This window comes from Oryctolagus cuniculus, chromosome 16, assembly GCF_051225735.1.
Source record: "Oryctolagus cuniculus isolate XC-2025 breed Fujian yellow rabbit chromosome 16, ASM5122573v1, whole genome shotgun sequence".
Taxonomy (NCBI): Eukaryota; Metazoa; Chordata; class Mammalia; order Lagomorpha; family Leporidae; genus Oryctolagus; species Oryctolagus cuniculus.
In genome coordinates, this window is record NC_142882.1 from 19,808,698 (window position 1) to 19,832,808 (window position 24,111).

At 70.7% G+C, this 24,111-nt stretch overlaps 4 protein-coding genes across 6 annotated transcripts; 1 reads left to right on the forward strand and 3 right to left on the reverse strand.

Annotated features, from left to right (window-relative positions):
• Positions 1-1,301: 1,301 nt before the first annotated feature.
• TMEM59L (transmembrane protein 59 like) lies at positions 1,302-6,186 on the reverse strand. Its single transcript, XM_051841601.3, has 8 exons — positions 5,479-6,186; positions 4,896-5,040; positions 4,705-4,802; positions 3,815-3,967; positions 3,404-3,506; positions 2,678-2,795; positions 1,977-2,094; positions 1,302-1,835 (listed from the first exon to the last, which is right to left on the reverse strand). The coding sequence occupies exons 1-8, from the start codon at positions 6,010-6,012 to the stop codon at positions 1,707-1,709; spliced, it is 1,398 nt and encodes a 465-aa protein (XP_051697561.3). The 5' UTR covers positions 6,013-6,186; the 3' UTR covers positions 1,302-1,706.
• A 4,744-nt stretch (positions 6,187-10,930) lies between these two features.
• Positions 10,931-19,649, forward strand: CRLF1 (cytokine receptor like factor 1). 3 transcript variants are annotated; one of them, XM_051841592.2, is made up of 9 exons: positions 10,931-11,199; positions 15,312-15,593; positions 15,718-15,847; positions 15,989-16,158; positions 17,098-17,255; positions 17,340-17,508; positions 18,822-19,009; positions 19,128-19,175; positions 19,416-19,649. In XM_051841592.2, the coding sequence occupies exons 1-9, from the start codon at positions 11,085-11,087 to the stop codon at positions 19,434-19,436; spliced, it is 1,281 nt and encodes a 426-aa protein (XP_051697552.1). In that variant the 5' UTR covers positions 10,931-11,084; the 3' UTR covers positions 19,437-19,649. The 3 variants fall into 3 exon arrangements, with proteins under 3 accessions (XP_051697552.1, XP_051697554.1, XP_051697553.1); XM_051841593.3 differs by having other exon boundaries at positions 10,952-11,199; positions 19,133-19,175; XM_051841594.2 differs by lacking the exons at positions 18,822-19,009; positions 19,128-19,175; positions 19,416-19,649 and adding an exon at positions 18,493-18,815 and having other exon boundaries at positions 10,951-11,199.
• Positions 19,650-19,832: 183 nt separating this feature from the next.
• REX1BD (required for excision 1-B domain containing) lies at positions 19,833-21,741 on the reverse strand. The gene is made up of 5 exons (XM_051841599.2): positions 21,584-21,741; positions 21,412-21,494; positions 21,021-21,225; positions 20,506-20,585; positions 19,833-20,076 (listed from the first exon to the last, which is right to left on the reverse strand). The coding sequence occupies exons 1-5, from the start codon at positions 21,647-21,649 to the stop codon at positions 20,004-20,006; spliced, it is 507 nt and encodes a 168-aa protein (XP_051697559.1). The 5' UTR covers positions 21,650-21,741; the 3' UTR covers positions 19,833-20,003.
• A 603-nt stretch (positions 21,742-22,344) lies between these two features.
• On the reverse strand, positions 22,345-23,925 carry UBA52 (ubiquitin A-52 residue ribosomal protein fusion product 1). Its single transcript, XM_051841600.3, has 5 exons — positions 23,896-23,925; positions 23,291-23,409; positions 22,821-22,907; positions 22,624-22,726; positions 22,345-22,515 (listed from the first exon to the last, which is right to left on the reverse strand). Exons 2-5 carry the CDS (start codon positions 23,391-23,393, stop codon positions 22,422-22,424), a joined length of 387 nt encoding a protein of 128 aa, XP_051697560.1. The 5' UTR covers positions 23,394-23,409; positions 23,896-23,925; the 3' UTR covers positions 22,345-22,421.
• Positions 23,926-24,111: the final 186 nt, after the last annotated feature.

Below are 24,111 nucleotides of genomic sequence, written 5' to 3' on the forward strand. Positions count from 1 at the left end.
GCGGTGCTTGCTGATGCGTTTGGACGCTGGGGCTCTGTGTGGCCGCAGGAAACCCCAGAAGTGGGTGGTGCCCAGGATGGGACTTGCTGCATCCCAGATGGAGCAGGGGGGCGGCTGGAAGGGGACGCAGGGAGGAGGCGGTGAGAGAGCGGCAGCAGCCTGGACCCTGGCGGTTGCCATGGAGACGAAGCGAGGCGTGGGGGCGCTGCTGATGGAGTCGGGTGGGCGGGTGGGGGAGGACCGAGCCGCTGAGACGGGCGGGGAGGGGCAGGCAGCGACAGACTCGGGCGGTGACGCAGAGGCCGGGCGGCCCAGGACGCCCAGCTACCCACACCGCCAAAAAAAACAAAACAAAAAACAAAAAAACCATACTGCTTGGGACGCGACATCCCGCTCAACTAATTGGGTCCCGGCCTCTCACGTGGGGGGCCCCCACGGAGCCCAGGACGCTGGCTTCTGCCTGGCCTGGCCCCGGCGGCTACAGGGACTGTGGGGGAGTGAACCAGGGATGGAAGAAGCTGCCCCTCCGGCTCCGTGCACGCTGATGGTCCCCCGAGATGGAGGCAGCCCCCGAGGGGTGCTGTGGTCTCCGTCAGGGGACCCTGGGAACAGCACCGGCCCCTCCCACCCCGCCAGGGCCCCGCATCCCATGTGGGAGCCGTGGGAGCCGGCAGAGAGAGCCAAGCCCAACACCCCAGGGTAGGGCGGTCAAGGGGTGAGCGGACCGTGTTCCGAGCCCTCCGTCCCCCGCGTGGTCACAACACTCTGATCGTGCCTCGCGTGGCAAGAACATGAGGGCCCAGGAAGGGGCAGGAGCCGCTCGGGTCCGGCGGGTGGCACGAGCCACCATCTTGGGGACACCCATTGGGGGGAGTGTGACCGGAGCTGGGTGGTCGGGGGCCTGGCCTTCAAGGCCGCTGGCTTGTGTCTCTTGTGCTACTGGGGGTTCCTGGGCCTTCCCCCCCCCGCCCCCGGCCAAAAGACCAGGGCCCTAGAGCAGGTGCCACCCACCCACCCCCCACGTCGGAGTGCCTGGCTCAAGTTCTGGGTTTCCCGCGAATGCATCGAGGGAAAGCAGCGGGAGACCCGGATGGAGCTCCTGGCTCCTGGCCGCAGCCTGGCCCAGCCCTGGCCGTTACGGCCATCTGGGGAGTGAACCAGCGGATGGAAGACCTCCCTCTCTCTCTCCTTCTCTCCCTCTCCCTCTCTCTGTAACTCTGCCTTGTTAATAAATCTTCAAAAAACAGGGTCCCGGGGCTCTCATCCAAGGACAGACAGACAGAGTCAGGCTCAGCCGAGGGTCTTTTGTATCCGTGGTTTATTTTCCCCCACCCCCATGCGGCACCTGCAGCCCCCCCGGCTGCCCTCCCTCCCCGCTGGGAGCGCCCCTGCCCCCTTCATGGGGAACTGGGGCCTCCGGGACAGGATGGGGGAGGGGATGGCTCCTGAGGCCTCAGCCCCCCCCCAGGGGGGGAAGAAGAGAGAAGAAAGGCGACCCGGGACTAGGGGCGAAGCCACAGGACAGAAGATGACGATCAGCGTGGTTGGGGAGGAACCAAGGCCGGGCAGCCCCCCCAGCTGGGAAGGGGCCGACAGGAGGCTCTGGGGGGCGGGGCCGGAAGGTGAGGGGGTGGAGAAGCCCAGGGCGGTCCCCCGCCGGCCGTGGACTCGCAGGCGCAGGCAGCCGGCCTCGGCAGTTAGCGGTGCTACAGCTTGGTGAGGTCCAGCTGCAGCTTGTAGGGCGGGGGGCTGCCCTCACAGGCGTGTGACGGGGGCGGGTACAGGGGCCAGTCCGGCTCCACCAGGAAGCCCTTGTGCTGCTCCAGGGTCAGGGGCTGCAGGGGGGGCGGGGCGGGGGAGGGCCGCTGAGCCGCACCCCCGCGCCCGCCACCCCGCCCTCCTGCCCCTCCAGTCACGCAGCAGGTGGCAACAGGGGGTGGCCCAGGCCAGGACTGGGGGGCGCCGCCCTCACCCACCTGGAACTTGAGGTGCTGGCCCGGCGCGGTCACCAGGGTGGAGCAGCTGAGCCACAGCATCACCAGCACGGACAGGAAGAGGCAGCAGGCCAGGATCCAGCGAGGCAGCCCCGAGCGCCTGCCGGCCCCAGCCCGCCCCCGCTCAGCTGCTGGGGCGGGGCCAGGGAAGACCACGCCCCAGACTGGCTCCGCCCAAGCTCCGCCCCTGCCCCACCCCAGTCCCGGCTCCGCCTCTGCTCCACCCCAGCCCCGGCTCCGCCCCAGGCTCTGCCCCCAGTCACTGCTCCGCCCCAGACTCCGCCCCCAGCCCCGGCTCCGCCCCCGCCCCACCCAGCCCCGGCTGCGCCCCAGGCTCTGCCCCCAGTCGGCACTGCTCTGCCCTAGGCTCTGCCCCCAGGCCCCAGCCCCGGCTCCGCCCCAGCACCACCCCCAGCTCCCCCCCTGCCCCACCCCAGTCCCGGCTCCGCCTCTGCTCCACCCCAGCCCCGGCTCCGCCCCTACCCGACCCCCAGACGTGGCTCCGCCCTAGACTCTGCCCCCAGCCCTGGCCCTGCCCCAGCCCTGGCTCCGCCTTAGGCTCTGCCCCTCCAGACCCACCCCCCCAGCCCCATCCCTCCCCGCCCCCATGCGTGGCTCGGCCCCTGCGCTGTCCTAGGCCCTGCCCCCAGCCCCGGCTCCGCCCCCGCCCCGCCCCCACCCACCGGGACATGCAGCTGAGGAAGTCGCTGTCCTGCGCCTCTTCCGGCTCCACCTTGGCTTTGCTGCTGGTCTTGACGCGGATCTTGGCCTTCCTCACCTTGTCCAAGGGGCCTACCGGGTCTGAGTGGTGGAGGGCCCTCAGCGGCCGCCCGGCCACCCCGCCCCCAGCAAGGCCACCGTAGCCGCGGGGAGGACCTGGGGCAGGGGGCATGGAGTCTGGGAATGCGCGCCAGACCCTGGCGGGTGCAGCATGGAACCCTGGGAGATGGACGGCACAACCCTGGCAGGCAGACCATGGAACTCTGGGGAAAAGATTCCGGAACTCTAGGACGTGGACCACAGAACTCTGGGAGATGGACCGAGGGGTCCTAGGAGGTGGAGGGCAGGGAGACTGTGGAACTCTGGGAAAAGACTAAGGAGCTCTAGGGGAAGGACCGAGGGACCCTGGGAGATGGACTGAGGGACCCTGGGAGACGGACCCCAGGATCCTGGGAGACGGACAGAGGGACCCTGGGAGACGGACAGAGAGATCCTGGGAGACGGACAGAGGGATCCTGGGAGACGGACAGAGGGACCCTGGGAGACGGACAGAGGGATCCTGGGAGACGGACAGAGGGACCCTGGGAGATGGACAGAGGGACCCTGGGAGACAGACAGAGGGACCCTGGGAGATGGACCCCAGGATCCTGGGAGTGCAGGAACGGAGAGGTGGTGGTCTCAGCCCTTACCCACGTGCACCTCCAAGGCCTCGGGGTGGGATCCCCGCCAGGTCACCTCCACTCGCTGCAGATGGCTCCCCTGGAACCCCAGACTCTCAACCACGGGCTGGGTCTGGGCCAGGAGCAGGACAGCACAGGGGAGACCATTGATAGGGCACACCAGCGCCATGGCGGGCTACAGTGCCCCACACCCGCCCACTGGCACCCACTGCCGCTGGGGAACAGGGTGGGAGGACCCCGTCTCTGACGTCAGGGGCGGACCCGCCCTCCCTGCTTCCTGCCGTAGACCACGCCCACAGAATCGCAGGGATGGGCATGAGCCCCTGGATCCGGCCGCGCCTGAAGCTCGCCCCACACAGACTTTGCAGTCCATGAACCAAGGCAGTGCCCTGGCCACCCACGCAGCCTCTGAGCGCTCACCTGGAACACCACCACCTTCCCGTTGTCCGTCTGCACGTAGTAAGTCCACGTGGAGGAGACAAAGCCTTGGGCCGAGTTCACAAAATCATTGCAGAGGGTGGAGAAGAGCTCCAGGAGGGAGAGGGCCCCGCTCGGAGCCTCCAGGACCTTTCTCTGGGGGAGGGGGAGGCCCAGGACGCAGGTGTGTCACCCACGTAGGGTACTGAGCAACAGGAGGGGTGCTGGGAGAATTCGGGGTGATCGGACTTGGCTGAGGGGTTCGGGAGCAGCAGGTCTTCGTAAAACACTTCAGGGCTGTGCTGGTGTTGGGCTGTGTGCCCTCGGGGAATTGCATTACCCTCTCTGGGTCCCACAACGGGACCCCTCTCTTCCCTCACGGGACTGCCACCAAATTACGAGACAGGTAAGAACCTGCCCCGGCCAAGCCAGAGACTACGGACATCAGGGCGGCTCCCCAGCCCAGCCAGGACCAACCACACTCAGGGCTTCTGTCAGTGTCAGGAGGCCACTCCCAATGAGAAAGGGTGCCCCTGGGGAGGAGGAAGATGGGGGAGGGTTTTCTGGGGGAGCCCCCGCCCAGGAGTGTCTGGCTGGATTGTGCGTGCCTCCGTTTCCCTGATGTGCCACTGGGACACTCACTTAGGGGCAGTGCTTTCTGTCCCCATGCCCAGGACCCCGTGGCCTTGGGAAGCTGTTCTTCCTGGACCCAAGTCCTCTGGCTGCCCCCCCACCCCGGGGGGGGGACAGCGGCCACCTGCCGTCACAGGCGCCTGGCAGCCCTGGTGGCTTCCACTCCTGCCTCTCGCCCAGTGCTAAGCGTGTGATGCAGGCTCCACCCAGCACAGGGCCTGGGACACTCGGGACGGGAGTGCAGGTGCCGGGGCGCCCACCTTCTGCTCCGGCGACGGCTCGGCCTCGGCCAGCTGGCCCTGGCAGCCCTCTTTGCAGGCCTGCTGCTCCGTGTCTTTCCCGTAGGCTTCCACGCAGGCTGCAGGGGACGGAGGGGGGCGGCAGTGACCCGGCTGGCCCCTCCCTGGCCACCTCTCCCCCACCCCGCCGCCCCGGAGCGCTGGCTGTTCACCTGCTTCGCACTCGCTCTGCGTGGCGTTGGGCTTGGAGCTCCTGGCCACGAAGCGGCAGATGGAGAAGAGGCGGCAGCCCCGCTCGCAGGCGCTGATCAGCACGGCCCTGTCATACGGGGACTCGGAGGGGGCCGGCGGCCCCGGCTGGGGTTGGAGAGGAGCAGATCCGGGGCTCAGGCGAGCGGGAGGGGCGAGAGGACGCAGGGAGACTGGTGGGGGCTCTTAGCTCCCAGGGACAGTGGGGGGCAGCGCAGCCCCCCTGGGCTCCCTAGGGGTGCTCAGGCCTGCGGAGGGTAGCTCAGGCCTCTGGCGGGGGGCTAGGATGAGGACTGGTAGCCCAGACCGGGCCCAGGGGCCGAACTGGAGCAGAGGGGTGGGGGTTGGGACCCCGAGGGTCCCTGCGCCACAGACCTCGCGCCCAGGAGGGAGGCGCCAGCCCCCACACCACCTGAACTCCCCCTCCCCAGCCCCTTCCCCATCCCCGGGACCACCAGCCGCTCCCCCACCGGAGGGACCCCCTCCCAGCCCCCTCCCCGATGGGAAGAATCTGGGGTTCCGGGGCGGGCGTCGCGAGCGCCTCACCTGTGAGGGCCGCGGGCCAGGGTCGCGCTCGCGGCACCGCTGCTGGCAGCTCTGCGTGTCCCCGAGCTGCGGGGCGAAGGGGTCGCGTGCGGGCGCCGCCGAGGCGGCAGGCGGCCATGCCAGCAGCAGCAGCAGGAGCAGCGGCGGCAGCGGCGGCGGCATCCGCACCACCGCAGCCATAGCCGGGCCGTGCGCGGGGGGCGCGCGGGACTCGGGCTTCGGGGCCGGCGCTGAGGATGCGGCGGCGGCGGCGGCGGGGACCGGGGCGGTGACGTCACCTGAGCGAGGCAGCCTGGGAAGGGGGGGCGGGGGATGCGGAGAGCGGGCGGGGGTGGGATGGGGTGGGGGGCGGTGCTGTTGCGCCGACGGTGGGGGCGGGGCAGGTGGATCCCGGGGGGCCCGGGGGCGCCTCGCTGGTCCCCACGCGTGGGGGGCACCTAGGCCACCGCTAAGGGCAGAAAGGAACCAAATAAAAGGATGGGACGCGGGGGGGTCTGTTTCCAGGGGTGTCGCGGAGGCCACGCGGGGACGCATGGGACGGGCACGGGGCGCTGGGAAGGGTCAGGTGCACGAAGTGGTTGGTGGGGCTGGAGGCTGAGGACCCGGCGGGCGTCTTCGCGGGGTTGACTCGCACCAGGGAGCCCTTCCCTGGGAGGCACGGACCTTAGGGGCTCTGGCTCCGCCCCCCCCCCAGATCTGGGAGCCCCGAGCCTCCGCGGGAGGGGCACGGAGGTGCACACGGGGTCAGGGGCTGCCCAGAAAGTCTCATTTCGGGAGAAAACTCAAGGACACTCGAGGTTTCCCTATCTGCCGCGCCCCAGGCAGGAGCCGGACCTCGGGCCGAGGGGGTCCCCCCCCAACCCACAGCGTCTCCTCCGTCGGCTATCGGGCCCTGCTCCAGTACCAGGATAGCCCCTGGTCGCCCGCGTGTCGGGCGCAGGTGCCAGCGGAGACCGCACCGCCGCCGCCGCCGCCGCCCGCGCGCCCCGCCCTCCGCAGACCCGGCGGCAGCTCGCGGGGTCGGCGGGTCGGAGGGCGCCGCAGGGTCCGGCCCGGGAGGAGGGGGCCCAGGGCGGCGGCCCGGCGCGCCCCCTCCCCCTGGCCGGCCGCCGCGCTTTCATCTCCGCGGCCCCGGTCGGCCCCCACGTGGCTTAATCAGGCGCGGCTGTGCCTGGCGGACCCGAACATCTGGATCCCGGCGCGGCCCCTCCTCCGCCCCGCCCCGCCCCTCCCCGCCCCTCCCGGGCTGAGCCGCGGCGACCCAGCGGCGGGGGGCCTCCAGCCCGCCGTTTGCCGGAGCGTCGAGCCTGGGCCGCCCCGCGTCTGAGCCACGCGCACGCAGCCTGCCCGCGGCTTGGGCAGCCTCCCTGCGCGATTCCACAGGTGGGAAGCAGGCTCCCGCGCTCCTGCGCGGAGCCGCGGACGCAAACTCACGCACGTCCGTCCCGCAGCCCTGCCCCGGTGTCCTTCCGTGGGTCCCAAGCAAAACGCTCTTTCCAACAATTGCTGGAGAATCTGTGAAGATGCGTGCGGGGGGGGCCGCCCTATCTGCGGATAAAGCCACTGAGGTTCAGCGGCCGAACCCGGCTCCTTAGGGAGAGACGCCACATTGCCCTGGGAGGCGGTCCCGTGGGCGTCACTTTAAGCGCAACGCGAGAGAGGGACACCTCCCGCCTTTAGACAGAAGGGGAAACTGAGGCTGGAGAGGTTGGGCCATACGCCCAGGTGGCCCAAAGGGAGAAGGGAGAGAGCGTGATTGCCGCCCGCCCCCCCTTTCCGCTCCTCGAGGCCACTGTGGGGGGAGCGGAAGGAGGACTTGACCCAGGCCCCCCAGGTGAGCCCCCGCGCCCCTCCTGCGGTTCCCGAGGGAGCGGGCCCAGGTGAGGGGCGGGCGGGCCGGCGGGCGGCAGGGGTCGGGTTTCAGGAAATCCGCCGACATTCCTCCGGGGCTTAAGAGGGAAAGTTGACTCGGCGCCGCCCCTCGCCCCCCCCCACTTCCTACCCCCCGGGGCGCCCGGCCGGGGGCGGCGGGCTGGGGGGCGGGGGGGTACGCTGCGGCCCGGCCTGGGCGTGAATCAGCAGCCGGCCGGGCTTCCGGGAAGCGGTGGCCGAGGTCGAGGCGGGCAGCGGACAAGTGCCCTTTGTCCCTTGCTGCCCTACGCACGACCCTGCTGACCCCCACTCCCAGGCTGGGTTCAGGCGGGGAGGAGGGAGGCAGCAGGGGTGCAGCTGCTGCCTCCTGGGACTTGAGGGGGCAGAGGACCCAGGCCTGCGGTGCAGGGTGCACGGACCCCGGCCAGGACCCAGTGTGGACGGCAGTCCCCAGCTCCATCCTGCTGTCCCCCCAAAGTGGGAGGCACACACAGGCCCCAAACCAAACGCCCAGAGTCTCACTGCCTCCGGCCTCCTGGGACCCCCAGCCTGGGAGGAGACAGGCAGCGAGTCCCATACCAGGGGCCCTTGACCTTGGCAGGGTTGGTGAATAAGACAAGCAGCCCTCTGTCCTCTCCCTTCTCCCCGGCTCCTGGTCCCCCATGGGACCCTAAAGGCTCCCACTGCCCCTGGCTGGTGCCCGACCTAATCCCGACCTCTCAGCCCGCCCCTCCCCCCCGGGGGGGGCTCCACCCTCGGTCTACCCCACTTGTTGCATTCCCAGCCCAAGCCAGGCCCTCAAGCACTTGGGTCAATATTTGGTGCGATTCTGTCACCGCTGGTGCCTGTGCAAAGAGGGCCTGGGGAGGAAGGGGTTAACTCGCTGGGGACTTCAAGGGCACTGACGGGCCCACCTCCGGGGATGGGGGGGGTCACTTCCAGGTGCCCTAAGTCAAAGACTAGGGACCAAGGTCACCCAGAGGGCAGAGGTCATGTTCGGGAGTGGGCACGGGGGTTGGTGCCCAGCTCTCCCCAGGCAGTACCAGCCAGGAGGTTCCTGGGCATCACAGGGGGCCGGGGGTGGGGGTGGGGGTGGGGGCGCGTGCGGCCATGGGCGCAGGCTCTGAGACTCCTCCATGTGTGCAAGTGGCAAATGTTTGCTGAATTCTCCTCCGGCAGACCCTGCCTCTCCCCCCGCCCCCCACCCGCGGTATGGGGTCCCTCAGGGTGTTCAGGGTGCTCAGGTCACCCGCAGCCAGCCCAGCCCAGTGCCAAAGCTGAGCGGCAGGCGGAGAACGGACAGCATCCGGGGCCTCCCTCCAGCGGCGGTTACGCTGGATAGAAGAGAAGGCGCGAACTTGGGGGAGATTTGGGGACCAGCCCAGGAGCCCCGGCTTGGCGACACGGGGGGGGGGGCTCTCGGGGGTGGAAGGAGGGAGGGAGGAGGGGGAAGAGGAGGAGAGAGAAGGGGGCGAGACGGTGGCAGAGCTGTTTGGCTGCTTTCTCTGGGACAAAGGCAAGGCGGCTATGGGGAGGGGGCGGCGGGGAGGCGGCCGGGGAGGCCCAGCAGCGTCCTGGAGGGAGCCGGTGGGGCCCGGACGCCGACGAGGTGGGGAGAAGGGATCAGGAGAAGGGAGCCGAGCTGTGTTTTGGAATCACGGCCAACAAGCTTTGCTGATGGATTGGAGGCGTGGGAAGACAGAAAGAGAGCGTCGTCACGCGCGCTTCCAGGTCTCTGGCCTGAGCACCTGGGTGCACGGGGGAGCCCTGCCCCCCTCCCCAGACTGGGAGTGGAGCCGAGATGGGGGGTGGGGTGGGAATTCAAGAGTTTGCTCCGGGAGTCTGAAATCCTTGGGGGGGGGGAGAACAGGCAGACAGCTCTACATCCCCCACCCCTCCCCCTCCAGTTTTGGGGGGAGGGGCGGGGAGCATCCCAGAACACCCAATTCCAGCCCAGGACCGGCACCTGGCAGGTGGGGCTGTGGCACAGATTCGCAGGGCGAGAGCAGCGCCTGGCGGCCGCCCCTCACCACATGGGGAGAGGCCCCCTGCTGTGCTGGGTGGAGCCCTTGGGCCCCTGCTTGCCTGTTTCCCTGCAAACCTTTTCAGTTGCCTGGATGCCGCCCCCTGTGCAGGGGGGGAAACTGAGGCACAAGAGGCCTGGCGAGCCCCAGTGCCCTCCCAGCCCCCAGGGTCCAGGCACGGGCACCCTGAGTCCCTCCTCAGGCCTCACCCTCTAGTTTGCTGGTTTTTTTTTTTTTTTTCTGGAATCTGAGCTGTGCACCTAAGTAGGTGAAGGGGCAGCCACTGCAGACCCGGTGGGGACCCCTGAGGACCCCCGGGGGGCTGCTTGGGTCTCTAAGGGAAACCCTGGAAAGGGGCGTTCCATCCCTTCCCCTCCCGGTAGCTGCGGGGCGGGGGCGGGACCGAGACCCAAACCGCGAGGCTGGGGTCGCCGGGCTCTGGGGCTTTGGGCACCGCCGTCCGTCCCCGCTGCGCGGCGGCCTCCCAAGCCCACCACCCTTCATGTCGTGGGCGCCTGGATCGGGTGGGGACAACTAGAGAGGCATCGGGCGCCCAGGCCGGGAGGGGTCCCGAAACCCGAGCAGTGGCCAAAAATAATAACACGGGGAAGGATCTTCGCGCAAAAAAAAAAAAAAAAGGAAGACAAACTTGTGCGTCTCTCCGGGCGGGCGGCTCTACCTGGAGCTGGCAGGCGGCGGCCGCCGGGCGATTACTCACCGCGTGGCGCACCCCACCCGCGGGCCGCTGAGTGGATTTTTCCGTGGGGAGGGGCGTGAAGGAGTCCCCGGAGAGAGTCCTCCCGGGAAGCCGTCCTACCCTGGATGCGGGACCCGCGCCTTCGGAGGCCCCCCATCTCCCCACGCGGGGGCTCCCTCCCCGGGCTCCGCGGCGCCCCCCCCCCCGCCCAAGCAGCCCCAAAACCATGGACCGCGAGGGGTCCGCTGGGCCCGGGGCTCTCTGCTTTCCTGCAGCAAAGCCGGAGCGGACGCCGCTGCGCAAGGAGGACCGAGGAGAGGCGGGATAAAGTGGGAGGGCCGAGCCCGGTGGGACCCGCGCGCCGAGGCTGCGGGGCTGGGAGCAACTTTCGGGTCCCTGGGGAGGAAGAGGAGCTGGAGGTGGGGGGTGGGCGGGGCTCAAGGGGGCGCCCAGTAGGGGGGCGGAGCCAGAGCTAGGGTGGGGGCCCAGATGGGGGATTGAGGGGGCACAGGGAGGAGCCCGACAGCGGTTGGGGACCGCAGGGGCGCGGGCTGAGACAGGGTGCGAGGAAGGGCAGCGAACGGGTTGGCGGGCGCCGGGTCCCAGGCTGGGGGCGGTGGTGGGGAGCCTGGAGCTGCCGGAGTTGGGAGAGGAGGGTCCCGGGCCCGTAGGGGTTGAGTAGGGGGCTCCGGGCGGCGGGACGGGGCGCGCGCAGTTCGTGGCGGGGCGGAGGCCGGACGGGCGGGGCGCGCGCGGTGCCCGCGGGCGGGCGGGCGGTGGGGAGGCCGGTGCGGGGCCCGCCGCCCCCCCGGGGCCGGGCCGGGCCGGGGGCGGGGCCGGGCGGGGCCAGCGGCGCATTAGCGCCTTGTCAATTCGGCTGCTCAGACTTGCTCCGGCCTCCGCGTCCGCGCCCAGCGACGTGCGGGCGCCCCGGCCCGCGCCCTCCCGCGCCCCGCGCCCCGCGTTGCCGCCAGAGCCGCCGCCCGCTGCGCGCCCCAGGCAGCGCCGGCCCCATGCCCGCCGGCCGCCCGGGCCCCGCCGCCCAATCCGCGCGGCGGCCACCGCCGCCGCCGCTGCCCCTGCTGCTTCTTTGCGTCCTCGGGGCGCCGCGAGCCGGATCAGGAGCCCGTGAGTACCCTGCGCCCTGCTCCCCGGCTCCCGCCCGAAGCGAGTGCGGGCGCCCCGGGGGCAGCCGCGGGGGGAGGGGGCGCAGGCGCCACCTGGACGGCCCGGGAACAAAGGAAGGCGCCCCCGGCGCGGCCCTCGGGGCGCCCTCACCTGTGGGACGCACTGTGCCGCAGCCCCCCACCCCCCGGCCCGGGAGGTCCGGCTTCCGCCCCTCCCGGCCTTCCCACCTGGGCCGCCCGGCCAGGCCCCCTGGGGGTCGGGGCCCTGTGGCCTGGGACCCTCTGCGCGCCGGGACGCAGCGGGCGCACGCGTTCGCATCCGCGGACTCGGAGCCGCGGGGATCGCGCGGGCCACGGCGCCCGGGCGGGGGCTCACGCATTTGGCGCGCAGGGTGCGGGCCCCGAGTAGGGCCCCCCCCCACCCCGGGCGGAGGGATGAGCCCCGCGGGGAGGGCGGGGCGGGAGGGGGGCCGCTCTGGCCGCCTGGCGCGCGGCCCGGGGTCCCCGGGGACGAGTCTCTCCGCGGGCCGGCGCCGCCGCCGCCGCCGCTGCCGCCGCCCTCCCCCTGCGGGACCCCGCGCACGGGGCTCCGCGGAGTCCCGGCCATCGGCGGCTCCCGGAACCGTCTTCGGTCGGGCCGCGCCGATCTGAAAGGCTGCAGCGAGAGGAATCTTTGTGAGCGAGGGAGCGAGAGCGAGCGGGAGCCCGTGGCGTCCCGGGGGGCACGGCGGGCCCAGGCGGTTCGGGGTAGGGGGGAGGCTCCCGGGGGAAACCTCTCCGCTCTGTAGGGAAACTCCCGGCCTGGAGCCCTCTGGGCCGGGACGCGGTCTCCCATCCAGAGGCGCCCCGGGACACACCCAGAGACACACAAAGGCGCACACTGGCGTGTGGCCCGTCACCCTCGCCCCCAGACGCGCGCACACTGCGGCCCAGATGAACGTTCGCACACCATGGCGGGCGCGCACACACATTCCAGCCGCGGTCACACGCCCATTCCGCCAGGGAGGCGACCCAGGGGCACGCACGCAGCCAGACAGTGAGTGCCTCCAGAAAGGTCACGGGCCGGCCCCCAGCCCCGGGGGCGCGCGCCCAAAGCGCAGCTTGCCCTGCGCCCCGGGGCTGTCCGGGGGTCCGCCGCCACCTCGCCGGGGGCCACCCTCAGCTGCCACCTTTGTCTCTTACGGGGTGAGGACGGCCGGCCGCAGTGGGAAGCCGGCTGTGGAGTGTGTGTTTTTTCCTTTAAGGAGAGAGAAATTAAATAAAAGATTCTCACACCTCGGCAATATGTTTCCACTTATGTCTTAGCACCTGAGAGCAGGCCAGTGGGTTGTAAAAGGGTCTGCAGGTCCCCGCGGGGCCAGGCCATCGGGACCCCCCGTGGGGACCGCGGGCTGGAGGCCGCCCTCCCGCCCCGGCCCACAGAGAGTCTCACACTTTTCCCTTTTAAAACACATGGCACTGCCTTTTTAATAAAGGCAGTGGCTCCAGATTGAGAAGGAGGGAAAGAAATAAATTTTTAAAGGCCTGAGCTCTGTGGGAAAGGAGGGGAGGCAGGGGTGAACCCCGGGGTGGGGGGATCCGCTTTGGGGAGCCCTCCGGGACTCCTCCCCCAAGCCCCGGCTGAGCCCCAGCCCTAACCTCACTGACTGCTTCCGGCTGCCTCTTCACCGACAGCCCAGAGGGTCTGGGTCCGGTGCCTTGCCCCCCTTTTTTGTGGGGGTCTGAGCCGCCACCCGGGCCCCCCGAACTGGGAGGGGTTGTAACCCTGGTAGCTCCTGGGTTCTGCACCGGCCTGGGCCCTCTGGTCCTGGGGGTCTCATTGCGTGCAGGTAACATGTACTCCTCCCACCCAGGGCCGCCTCCCAGGGCTCCTCTGACCTCTCCTGCAGCTGAGGGGGTGGGTACTGGCCTGTCCAGGCCCGCCTGGCCCTGCCTTCTCCCCTCAGCCCCCACCCAGGCCCGGGAGGGCAGCTGCAGCTGTCGGCAAAGCGGGCCATGCCAACCGGGGCCGCGGGGCGGGTGTGGCAGAGGGGCAGTGCCCCCCAGCCCGGACCCCCCAGAGAGTTCCTGCCAGGCCTGCGACTGGCGGGGGGGCGGCAGGACAGGCGTGACCGCCCCTGGGACGGGGGGGGGGCCTGGGGTCCCCGGGCGGCCTGGCTGTGCCTCCCACCCTGCTGGTGCGGGGCAGGCCGGCAGGCGGGCGGGGGGGTTGGGGGGGACAGGCAGGAAGCGGTGGGTGGGCCAGGGTAGAGATGCTGGCACGGCACGCCCCAGTTCATGCCGAAGGAATTCCGAATTAGCGGGCGGCTGGCTGCCTGGGACCTCCGGGGCGGCCCCCTGGCCCCCGCCCCCGCCCCCGGCCGCCCCCGCCTCCTCGGCTCTGGCCCGCTCCGCCGGCTCCTTCGCACGGATGCTGGGACCTCCAGCGAGCCCTGGGCCAAGCCCCAAATGCAACTTCGATCCCAGGCTCCAATAAGACAGGGCCCTCCGGCCAAGTTGGCCCCGGGAACAATCCGTCAGGGCCGGCCCCGAAAACCGTGTCCACCCCACCTCGCCCATCTGGGGCTGGCACTCCGGGGGCCGCCCAGGGGAGCTTGGATCGCCCTGTCCTTGGCCGACATCTCTGCGGGGGGGGGGGGGTCCTTTTGCAAAGCAAATCTAACCGTGACCCTCCCTCCGTCCAGCTGGGGGGGGGGCTGCTGCCCCAGGGCCTTTCAGACTGCTTCTCCCCGCACACTCCGGCCCCAGGATATTTGCACTCCCCCCCCCCCCCATGCCGTCTCCTCCTGGGTCTTGTTTATTCAGGTCCCTGCCCGGACAGGCTTGGGGGAGTGTGCAAAGGGGCTGCTTCTTTGGCTCCTGCTTTGTCCTCTCCCTTGTTGATTGTTAGATGCGTCTCCCCCCTCCGCCCCAGACCCACAAGGACAGGATTTTCCTATCTTGGTCACGGGGGGTGTGTCCCCAGCTCTCAGCATGATAAATGAGTGAATGAATGACTGACTGAACAGATGAGTGGATGACTCCTTACGCCGTTTGGGGTGGAAGGACTGGGCCCTCCTCTAGCTCAGAGAACCCGTGTGAGTGATGCCGTGGTGCCCACTTCCCAGATGGGCAAAGTGAGGCTCTCAGCGAGGCTTGAGCTGGGGGTCTGCCCCTGCTTCTCTGGGCCTTGGTTCCCCCGGGGCGAGTCGGGTTCCTCTTAGAGTCCGGTCTCCAACAGAGGATGGACGTCCTGGGCTGCCCCGGTGGCCTGCGGCAGAGAAAACACCAACCGCACAACCCGGCCGAGGAACTCCCTGGCCTTCACGAGGGCCCCAGAATCCGAGAGCTTTCTTGTACCCATTTTGCAGATTGGGAAAACTGAGTTGAGGCCCACCAAGTCCCTTCGCCTGGGAGTGGGCAGCCTTGAGCTTTGTTTCCATAGCCACCTTCCCCGCAGTGCAGAGTGCAAGTTCAGAGGCCGAGAACTGTCTAGGCTCAAAGCCGCCTCCCCCACCCGTCTGGCTGTCTCTCCTCTGATGGTGGAGGCCGGGGGACCCTCAGAGACTCAATGTTTTCATCCATGAAGTGGGCAGAAGTTGAGGAGACAATGCAGGCCACGTCGTAGCCTGGTTTTTATTTATTTGAAAGGCAGAGTGGCCAGAGAGAGAGAGGAAGGGGTCTTCCATCCGCTGGTTCACCCCCCAAATGGCTGCAGTGGCCAAGCCAAAGGCAGGGGGCCAGGAGCTCCATCCGGGTCTCCCACGCGGGTGCAGGGGCCCAAGCACTTGGCCCATCCACTGCTGCTTTCCCAGGCCGCAGCAGAGAGCTGGATGGGAAGTGGAGCAGCCGGGCCTCCACCCGGCGTCCGTCTATGGGATGCATAGGCGGCCACTTAGCCCGCAGCACCACAGCGCCGCTCCCTTAGCCTGGTTTTGGGACTATGACGGTGCTCGAAGGAAGGCTTTGTCCGGCAGAGCCTCAGGTTCCATGTAGTCTGGGCACCATCACACACGGCTCATACTCGGGGTGGGGGTGGGGCGCGAGTCCTCAGAGGGCCTGGCCTGGTCGGGGAGGGGTCTCGGCTCGGCAGCCCCTCTCCTTGCCTGACCGGGAACTCGTCTTTGACCCCAGACACAGCTGTGATCAGCCCCCAGGACCCCACACTTCTCATCGGCTCCTCCCTGCAGGCCACGTGCTCCGTGCACGGGGACCCACCGGGGGCCACCGCCGAGGGCCTCTACTGGACCCTCAACGGGCGCCGCCTGCCGCCCGAGCTCACCCGCGTGCTCAACGCCTCCACGCTGGCCCTGGCCCTGGCCAACCTCAACGGGTCCAGGCAGCAGTCGGGGGACAACCTCGTGTGCCACGCTCGCGACGGCAGCATCCTGGCCGGCTCCTGCCTCTATGTTGGCTGTAAGTGAGCTCCCCTCCCACACACACCCCGGGGGACCCGGAGGGACACGTGGCACAGGCCTGGGGCCCTGCGACCGGCACCCGGGGTTCCAGCCTCCTCCTGCCGCCCCCTCTCCTCCCCCAGTGCCCCCAGAAAAACCTTTCAACATCAGCTGCTGGTCCAAGAACATGAAGGACCTGACCTGCCGCTGGACGCCCGGGGCCCACGGGGAAACTTTCCTGCACACCAACTACTCACTCAAGTACAAGCTGAGGTTGGTGCCAGCCCGCGCGGGCTGCGCGCCCCTGGGCCGGTGCTGGCCGGCCGGCTCGGCTCCGAAACCCCTGCCGCCCGCCCCGGGGTGAGGCCTGCGGAGGCCCAGAGGGAGCCCCCTCCCCGTGTCCTGTCCCCGCAGGTGGTACGGCCAGGACAACACGTGTGAGCAGTACCACACGGTAGGGCCTCACTCCTGCCACATCCCCAAAGACCTGGCTCTCTTTACGCCCTACGAGATCTGGGTGGAGGCCAGCAATCGCCTGGGCTCCGCCCGCTCCGACGTGCTCACCTTGGACATCCTGGACGTGGGTGAGCCTCCCTGCTCCCCTGCGTTCTGTCTGTTTCCGGAGAGTGGGGAGGAGCGTGTCCCGCTTGCCCCGCCCCCGCCCCCCCCCCCAGCCAGAGCCCCGGCTGCATCCCCCAGATGCGTCCCTGCTGGTTGGCGAGGGCATCCGTTCAGTAGCCCCGCGGCTAGGCTATCCCCACTCTGCAGAAAACACCTGGCCCGGCCACCCCCCACTTCCCCGGCAGCCCAGGTGTGCGGGGAGGTGGGGGCCCGGGGAGCAGCAAGGGGGCGCCCAGGTCGGGAGGCGCCCCAGGAAGCCTGGGCCTGGAGCTGGGGTGTGTGTGTGTGTGTGTGTGTGTGTGTGTGCAGGCAGGAGGCAGGAAATAGATGATCTGCAGCCGAATTGAGCCTAATCTAATTAGGGTGTTTCTCAGCCCCAAAGCAGGCCTGGGCCTTAACCCTTTCAGCCCCGCAGCGCGGCCTCAGGGGGAGAGGCCAGCCCTCCGCGCTCCCCCCACTCTGCGTCCCTCTGCCGTGCTCCGTCAGCGTCATTCTGAGGATCTTGCTGAAAGGGGGGGTGGGCTGCAGGTGTGGGGGGCGGGGGCGAGCGGAGGGGGTTCCTGACGGCCCCCTGGCCTCCTGGGCACGGTGAACCTAATTGCATTAGCCAGGCGATGTCTGTGGCTCCACAACCCGCTTTGAAGCCAGGGTCCTATTTCTCCTGTCACAGATAATAACGTTGATAAGAGCGCTTCCTGCATGTCCTCGCTCGTAATCCACACGACCCCGGGGCGGGCGCAGAGGGAGGAGAGGGGGACGGAGGCAGGTGCGGCGCAAGCCACGTGCCCTGGGCTCCACGGCCGGGGAGCTGGGGGCTGGGGGCTGGGGGGCTTGAACCCAGACAGGCTGTCAGGGAGCCAGCGCCATCCCCGGAGACCCCACACCCCCGCCCCCCCTCGCAGTGACCACGGATCCGCCGGCCGACGTGCACGTGAGCCGCGTCGGGGGGCTGGAGGACCAGCTGAGCGTGCGCTGGGTCTCGCCGCCGGCGCTCAAAGATTTCCTCTTCCAAGCCAAGTACCAGATCCGCTACCGCGTGGAAGACAGCGTGGACTGGAAGGTGCCCGCCCCGCCCACGCCCCGCCCCGCCAGCCCCGCCGCGCCCCTGACCTGCCTCCCCCAACCCCCGCCCCGCGCCCGCCAGGTGGTGGATGACGTCAGCAACCAGACCTCGTGCCGCCTGGCGGGCCTGAAGCCCGGCACCGTGTACTTCGTGCAAGTCCGCTGCAACCCCTTCGGTATCTACGGCTCCAAGAGAGCGGGGATCTGGAGCGAGTGGAGCCACCCCACGGCCGCCTCCACGCCCCGCAGCGGTGAGCGCCGCGCCGCGCGCACTGGTAGCCTTGGGGGCGGGGGTCCCCGGCTCTACTAGACCTGCCACGGGGGGGGGGGGCCACCGGGCTGACCCCTCCCCCGCTCTCGCTGCCGGGACTCAGTTTCCCCTCCTGAGCCCGATGGGACTATCCTCCCCCGGGGGGGTTTCTCTGAAGGCGCAATTGCTGCAAACGTCTGGCCTCGGCGGCCCCAGCTGGACCCGGGGGTCAGGACACCCGGTCTGAGTGCCCCCCAAGGGTCCGCAGGCCTCCCATCCCCCACCTGGGACTTCCACCCCAAGGGAGACCCCCCCCCCTTTCTCAGAGACTCTGGGAGGGGCCGTGCACGGGAACGCCCTGAGGATGATAGGGAAACTGAGGCTCCCAGAGCTAGGGAGGGGCAGCCCAGCTCCCCAGCCCCCAGCCCGGGGCCCCTGCAGGTTCTGGGGAGGGCGGGAGGGAGCGCAGCCGGGAGGGGCCTGAGCCTTGGCCCTCGCTCGTGCCCAGCACCTGCGATTCTTGCATGGGAGCCAGCAGGCGGCTGCTGCGGCTGGGGAGGCGGGGGCGGCCTGCGGGGGCGGCGGGGGCTCCGGGGCCGTGCCAGGGCCTGTCAGCGGGACCCCAGCTTTATTTATGATGTGAGGCCGATGTCCTTATCCGCCGGCCTGCTCGGGGCCGGCTGCGGCCAGCGGCTGGACCGAGAGTTAGGGCCTCCCACCTGGCTCCTCTCGCCTGCTCCCGGGCCGGCCGTGGGGGTCGTCCCCTTGGGATCCACCCCGTTGCACGTGGTCTCCGCCACTGTCTCCTGTTGTCTCCCTGCCTTCCTCGGCCTCTCTGTCCTTGTCCCCAGGGTCTGTCCCTGCTGGGACCCTGTCTCCATCCTCTCCCATCGGAGCCTCCTGGGCTGTCCCCTCCTTGTCCCTGTCCCTTAATGTCAGCCTCTCTGGCCCTCTCACAGGACCTCTCCCCCTCTCTCTTTTTCAGCGCCCCCTCCCCCACCTGTCTGTGACCCCTCTGGCCTTGCCCTCTCTCCTCTCCTCCTCCCCACTTCCACGCACACCTGGCTCAGGCCACAGCAGCGGGGTCCCTGGAGGGAGGAGCCCTTCCCCCCGCGCTGCGTCCCACCTCCCCAAGGGGCGCAGCTGGGCTGTCGTGCGGGGTCCTGGAGAGAAGCGGGCTAGGTAGGGACCTTGCCCGCCCGGAACGCGGTCCCGCGGCGCGGGGGGCCCTCCCGCACGCCTGCCCGCGCGCGCCCCCTGCCGGGCGCGCAGTGACACTACCGCTCCCCACCTCCCCACCCCCACCCCCATCAGAGCGCCCGGGCCCGGGCGGCGGGGCGTGCGAGCCGCGGGGCGGCGAGCCGAGCTCGGGGCCGGTGCGGCGCGAGCTCAAGCAGTTCCTGGGCTGGCTCAAGAAGCACGCGTACTGCTCGAACCTCAGCTTCCGCCTCTACGACCAGTGGCGAGCCTGGATGCAGAAGTCGCACAAGACCCGCAACCAGGTAGGAGGGAGGGGCCCGCGGCGCCCGGGGCTGGGCTGGGGGCGTGCAGGGGCAAGCGGCGGGCAGCAGGCCGGGGAAGCGCACGCGCGCAGCCCTACACCGCGGCCTTCTTTCCAAGCACAGGACGAGGGGGTCCTGCCCTCGAGCAGACGGGGCGCGGCGAGAGGTAAGGGGGGGCCCGGGGGCCACCAGCATTTTTTTTTTTTAGCCTTTCCTTTTGAGCCACACGTGGTAGGTGTTAGCTTCCGCAGGCATCTCTGGGGATCCCGAATCGCCCGTGAGCACCTGTGGCCCCGCGGATGCCCCAGAGCCTGGCCCGGATGGGGGGTCGGGGAGGAGGGCCCAGAGAGGCGCCGCTGACGGTGGCCAGGACCTGAGTGCTGACCCAGCCCCCCTCTGCCTGCAGGTCCTGCCACATAAGCTGTAGGTGCAGGGGCCACCCAGCCCGGGGCCCCCCTGCACCCTCCTCCCTCGGCAGGAGCTCTGGCGGCCACGCCTGCCCATGCGAGGCCACCCTTGGGTGCACCCCGGTGTGTGGGTGGCTTCGGCGGTCCTGAACCCATGCAGCGGCTGGGGGTGAAGCTACTCAGGGCCCCTTTCGAGAGTCTGTTTAAATAAATGAGCTGTTTGGGTGCCCTGACTGTGAGGGTGAGTTGTGGGGGCACAGCGTGGGGCTGGGGGGTGGGGGATGAGACCCTTTGGAAACGGACTCCCCGCCCTCCCAGTTCAGCCGCCTCGGGGACCATCAAATGGCCAGTTACTGGGAGTGGTGGTTGGGGGGGTTCCCAGCAGCCCCTCGCCCACACACCCCAGGACACGGACATGGTGCGCCGGCCACGAAGTCCTTTATTAAGGGGAGTGCGTGCAGCCCTGGTGGGGGCGGGGGCCAGCAGCCCAGCGGGGCAGGACCCGGCCAGCTGGCGGGGTCAGGGCCGGGCAGGGCGCCACCGGCCCCCTTTCCCGGCTCCCTCGGCGCGCCCCTGGGGAGCCACCATCACTCGGCGGAGTCGGCCTCAAACTTGAGGTCTTGGAGGACCTCGCTGATCGCCTCCATGGTTTTAATTACCCTACAAGAGCGGATGGGAGCTATAAATACAACCCAGATGGGGCGAATTAGCCGCCACGGCGCAGCCCGCGCCAAGCCTCCAGGCTGCCCTTGGCGCGCGCGCTTCGGAGGGTGCCTGCAAGGCGAGGGGCGGGGGCCCAGGGACAAGGGGGGGGGGACCAAGCCTCGTGCCCTTGAGGGGTTCGGAGCGTGCCTGGCGCCCAGAGAGAGGCAAACGGCAGGCGCGTGCTCGACAGGGGAGCGGGGATCGCCGCGTCCGGGCCGTGCGCGCACCCTGAGCAGCGTGCGGCCGAGGTGTCCCCGTTGCGCGCGCCTGGGGCTGCCCGGCGGAGCAAGGCCGGAGGGTAGCCCGCGGCCGGGCGGGGTGGGGGTGGGGCAGCGCCCTGGGGCAGACGCCTCGCGGGTGCGCGCCGCGCGCTCATGCACTCACTTCATCTTCAGCCGTTGCGTCTGTCCCGCGTCCTCCTGCCCCGCCAGCTCCGGCGACCCCGCCAGCTGCAGCAAGGCCACCTGGGGGGGGGGGCGAGGAAGTGGGGGACCTTGAGACACCCAGAGAGGAAGGGGTGGGCGCTGTGCGGGAGGAGTCTCGGGGCAAGGCAGGGGTGGGCGTGGCTCTACAAGGACGTTCCGGCTCGGGATGGGCGGTGGGCGTGGGGCAGGCGGGGCCTCTCGGGCCCGGAGGCGGGGTTAGAACCCCAGCGAAGGCTCGGCTTGCGGGACCGGGAGGGTCCCGCTAGGGAGGGTGTGGCCTGGGAATGTCGGGGGAGGGGCGACGTGGGCGTGGCCTCAGAACCCCAAGCACGTGGGAGGTGGGACCTAGGGTCCCCTCTCCCGCGGGCTTGAGAGGCCAGAAAGTGAGACAGCCGGGGGTGGGGGCCAGGAGGGGCCGGGGCCAGGAGGGGCCCCGCGGGGGGCGCGCCCTGCGCGGCAGGGCCGTGGCCTCACCGTGGTCAGACGCGTCTGCTCCAGCTGCTGCAGGCTGCGCACGTGGCCGGCGAGCCGCGGCTGCGCGCGGGGCCCGGCCAGCTCGGCCTCCAGCGCCAGCACCTCCCGCGAGGCGGCGGCGAAGGCCTGCGTGACCTCGTGCACCGCGCTCCGGTAGCTCGCGAAGTCGTAGTCGGGGCCGCTGCGCACGTACTGGCGGTGGGCTCTGCGGCGGACGGGGGTCCTGAGGCCGCGCCCCCCTCCGAGGCGCCTCGCTCCGCCCTCGGGGCCCACGCCCGTACTCACTCCAGGCGGCGGTGGGGGTCCTGAGACCGCGCCCCTGCTCCCCGCCCCCAAGGCACCCGGGGACCGGGGCGCCCCCTCCGCCCTCGGGGCCCGCGCCCGCACTCACTCGTCCAAGCGGCGAAAGGCCTGCGCGCGCTCGGCCTGCAGCTGGTGCACGCGCTGTACCAGCGTCCAGATCGGCGCGTCTTTCTGCGGGGCGGGGGCACGGCTGCGGCTTGAGCCGGCGCCCCTGGCCCTGCGCCGCCCGCCCCCCGGCCCCCGGCCGCGTCCTGGCTCACCCACGGCCACGCCGGCTCCTCGCGCTCCGCGGCTCCTGGGACCGCCGCGGCCCCGTCGGGCACCATGGCTGTGCACGCGCGCCGCGCCCCGGAGCAGGCCGCTGCGCCTCGCAGGGCGCCCCCTGCCGGCCCGGAGGTCTGCGGACACCGAGCCGCGGCGGGCGGGCCTGGAGGGGCGGAGGCAGCCCGGGCTCGCTCAGAACCCCGCCCCCCCAGCTCGCGGCAGGTGTCCGGCCCCTATCAACACCGACTCCGGTCTCGCGTGCTGCCCACAAAGACGACCCGTTCCCGACGCAAAGCACAGGTGCGCGGGCAGGCACTAGGCGGCCCGTCACAGGGGCTTGTGTGCAAAGGCCCTGAGGCGGGCACACGGGCCTCGGGGCATCGTGACACACGGGGCGCTGGGGAGGTGGCCTGGCACGGCGCCCCGAGGTGCTGGGCGGGAGGACCAGGCTCCCGTCAGCGTTGCCCGGCAACAGAGCCCCAGAGCAAGTGTTCCTTTCTTGAGAGCCGAAGTGTGGGGGTGGGCAAAAAGGGGGCTCCCTCCGCTGGTCCAGGAGCCGGACTGGGCCCCAAGCTGGGAACTCCGTGCAGCCCCTGTACAGGCAGGGCCCGCGCACCTGCTGCCTCCTGGCCGCCTTAGCAGGGAAGCGGCTCAGCAGCGCCCCCCCCCCCCCGACGGCCAAGGTCAGGCCTGCAGGGACCCCGTCCCCGCGAGCGGCGGCCACCCCCCCCCCAACAGACCAGCCAGGAGACACCGGTTATGCTCCAGTAACCGAGGGGAAGATTTATTGGGGGGCGGGGCGCACGGAGACCACGCCCCCGGGCGGGCGCGGCCTTATTTGACCTTCTTCTTGGGGCGCAGGTTGTTGGTGTGCCCGCACTTCTTCTTGCGGCAGTTGACGGCGCGGGGGTGCAGGCGGGCGTAGCACCTGCGCGGGCAGGGCGGGCGGCGGTGAGGGCGGGGGCACCGCTCCGCTCCCCGCCGGGGACCCCCTCTCCCTCCCCTCCCCTCCCCGCCGCCCCCCGCGCACGCGCACTTGCGGCAGATCATCTTGTCGCAGTTGTACTTCTGCGCCAGCTGGCGGAGCGAGGGCTCGATGATGCCGCCGCGCAGGCGCAGCACCAGGTGCAGGGTGGACTCTGCGGGGCGGGCGGCAGCTCAGGGGCCGGGGTCTCTCCCGCGCCGCACACCCCCCATCCCCCCGGACCCTGGGCCCCCACCCCCCGCCCGCACCTTTCTGGATGTTGTAGTCCGACAGGGTGCGGCCGTCCTCCAGCTGTTTGCCCGCGAAAATCAGACGCTGCTGGTCAGGCGGGATGCCTGCAAGGGGGCGAGCGGGGGCCTCAGCTCCTCCCGGGGCGGCGGGGGTCCCACAGTACAGCCCCCCGAAAAGGGAAACTGAACCCGGTCCAGACCCAGCCTCATCCCAGCCAGGGGAACTGGGGCCCGAGACCCAGCCTCGCATGCGCAAAGGGTCCGGGGACCCCAGCCCAACCCCATCACACCTACGGGTACCCCAACCCACACGGGGACCCCCAACCCCAGCCTTCATCCCACACACAGGACCCAGGGGGCTCCCAGGCCCGGCCCCATCACATGTATCCGGGGGATACCCCAGCCCAGCCCCCATCACACACACGGGACCCAGGGAGCCCCATCGTGTGTACCCGGGGACCAGGACCCCCCAGCCCGGCCCCACTCACCCTCCTTGTCTTGGATCTTGGCTTTGACATTCTCGATGGTGTCGCTGGGCTCGACCTCGAGGGTGATGGTCTTGCCCGTCAGGGTCTTCACAAAGATCTGCATCGCGGCGCCCGCGGAGCTGGTGGGGCGCACGGCGGTGAGCGCGTCCCCCTCCCCACGCCACGCACCCCGCCCCGCACACGCCTGGACTCGGCCCCGGCCGCCCCGCTCAGCCCCGCCGGCTCCCGAGACCCCTCCTCTCGCCCTCACTGCATTCCCGGGCAGCAATGGCTGCCGCCGACACGTGCCGGGGGCCCGTCTACACCCGCAGTCTCATCAGACAGGGTTAACCCGGGCGCCGCCACCAAGGGCAGCCGGCCCGCAGAACGCGGTCCCCTTGAAGGAGCCGGAGCCGGCGCCGGCCGCCCCCTCTGCCCCCGCCGCGGACGCGCCCGCCCCGGGCCTCGCTCCAGGCCCCGGGCCTCGCGGGCCGGCCCGTCCGCACGGCTGCCGCTGCCCTCGGCGGCGCCCCCCGAGCTCGGAGCCCCGGCCGCACACCCCCGGCTCCGCCATCCCGCCTTCCCCGCCGCGCCCCACGCGACCCCGCGCGGCCTCCGCCACCGACCCGCTCGACCGCCTCGTCGAAGAGAAAGAGGGCGGCGGAACCGGAAACCGGAGATGGGCCGCCGAGAGCGCCTGCGCGCTGGCGCCTGCGTCACAATCCCCTCGGGCCCCGCCCCGGCGCCATGTTCAGTGCTGGCGATCGAAGCCACGGCGCGTGTGGGCAACTCCCTTCCGAGTGTGCGCTCTCCGCCCCCGCCCGGCGGCCGGGGTGCCGGGT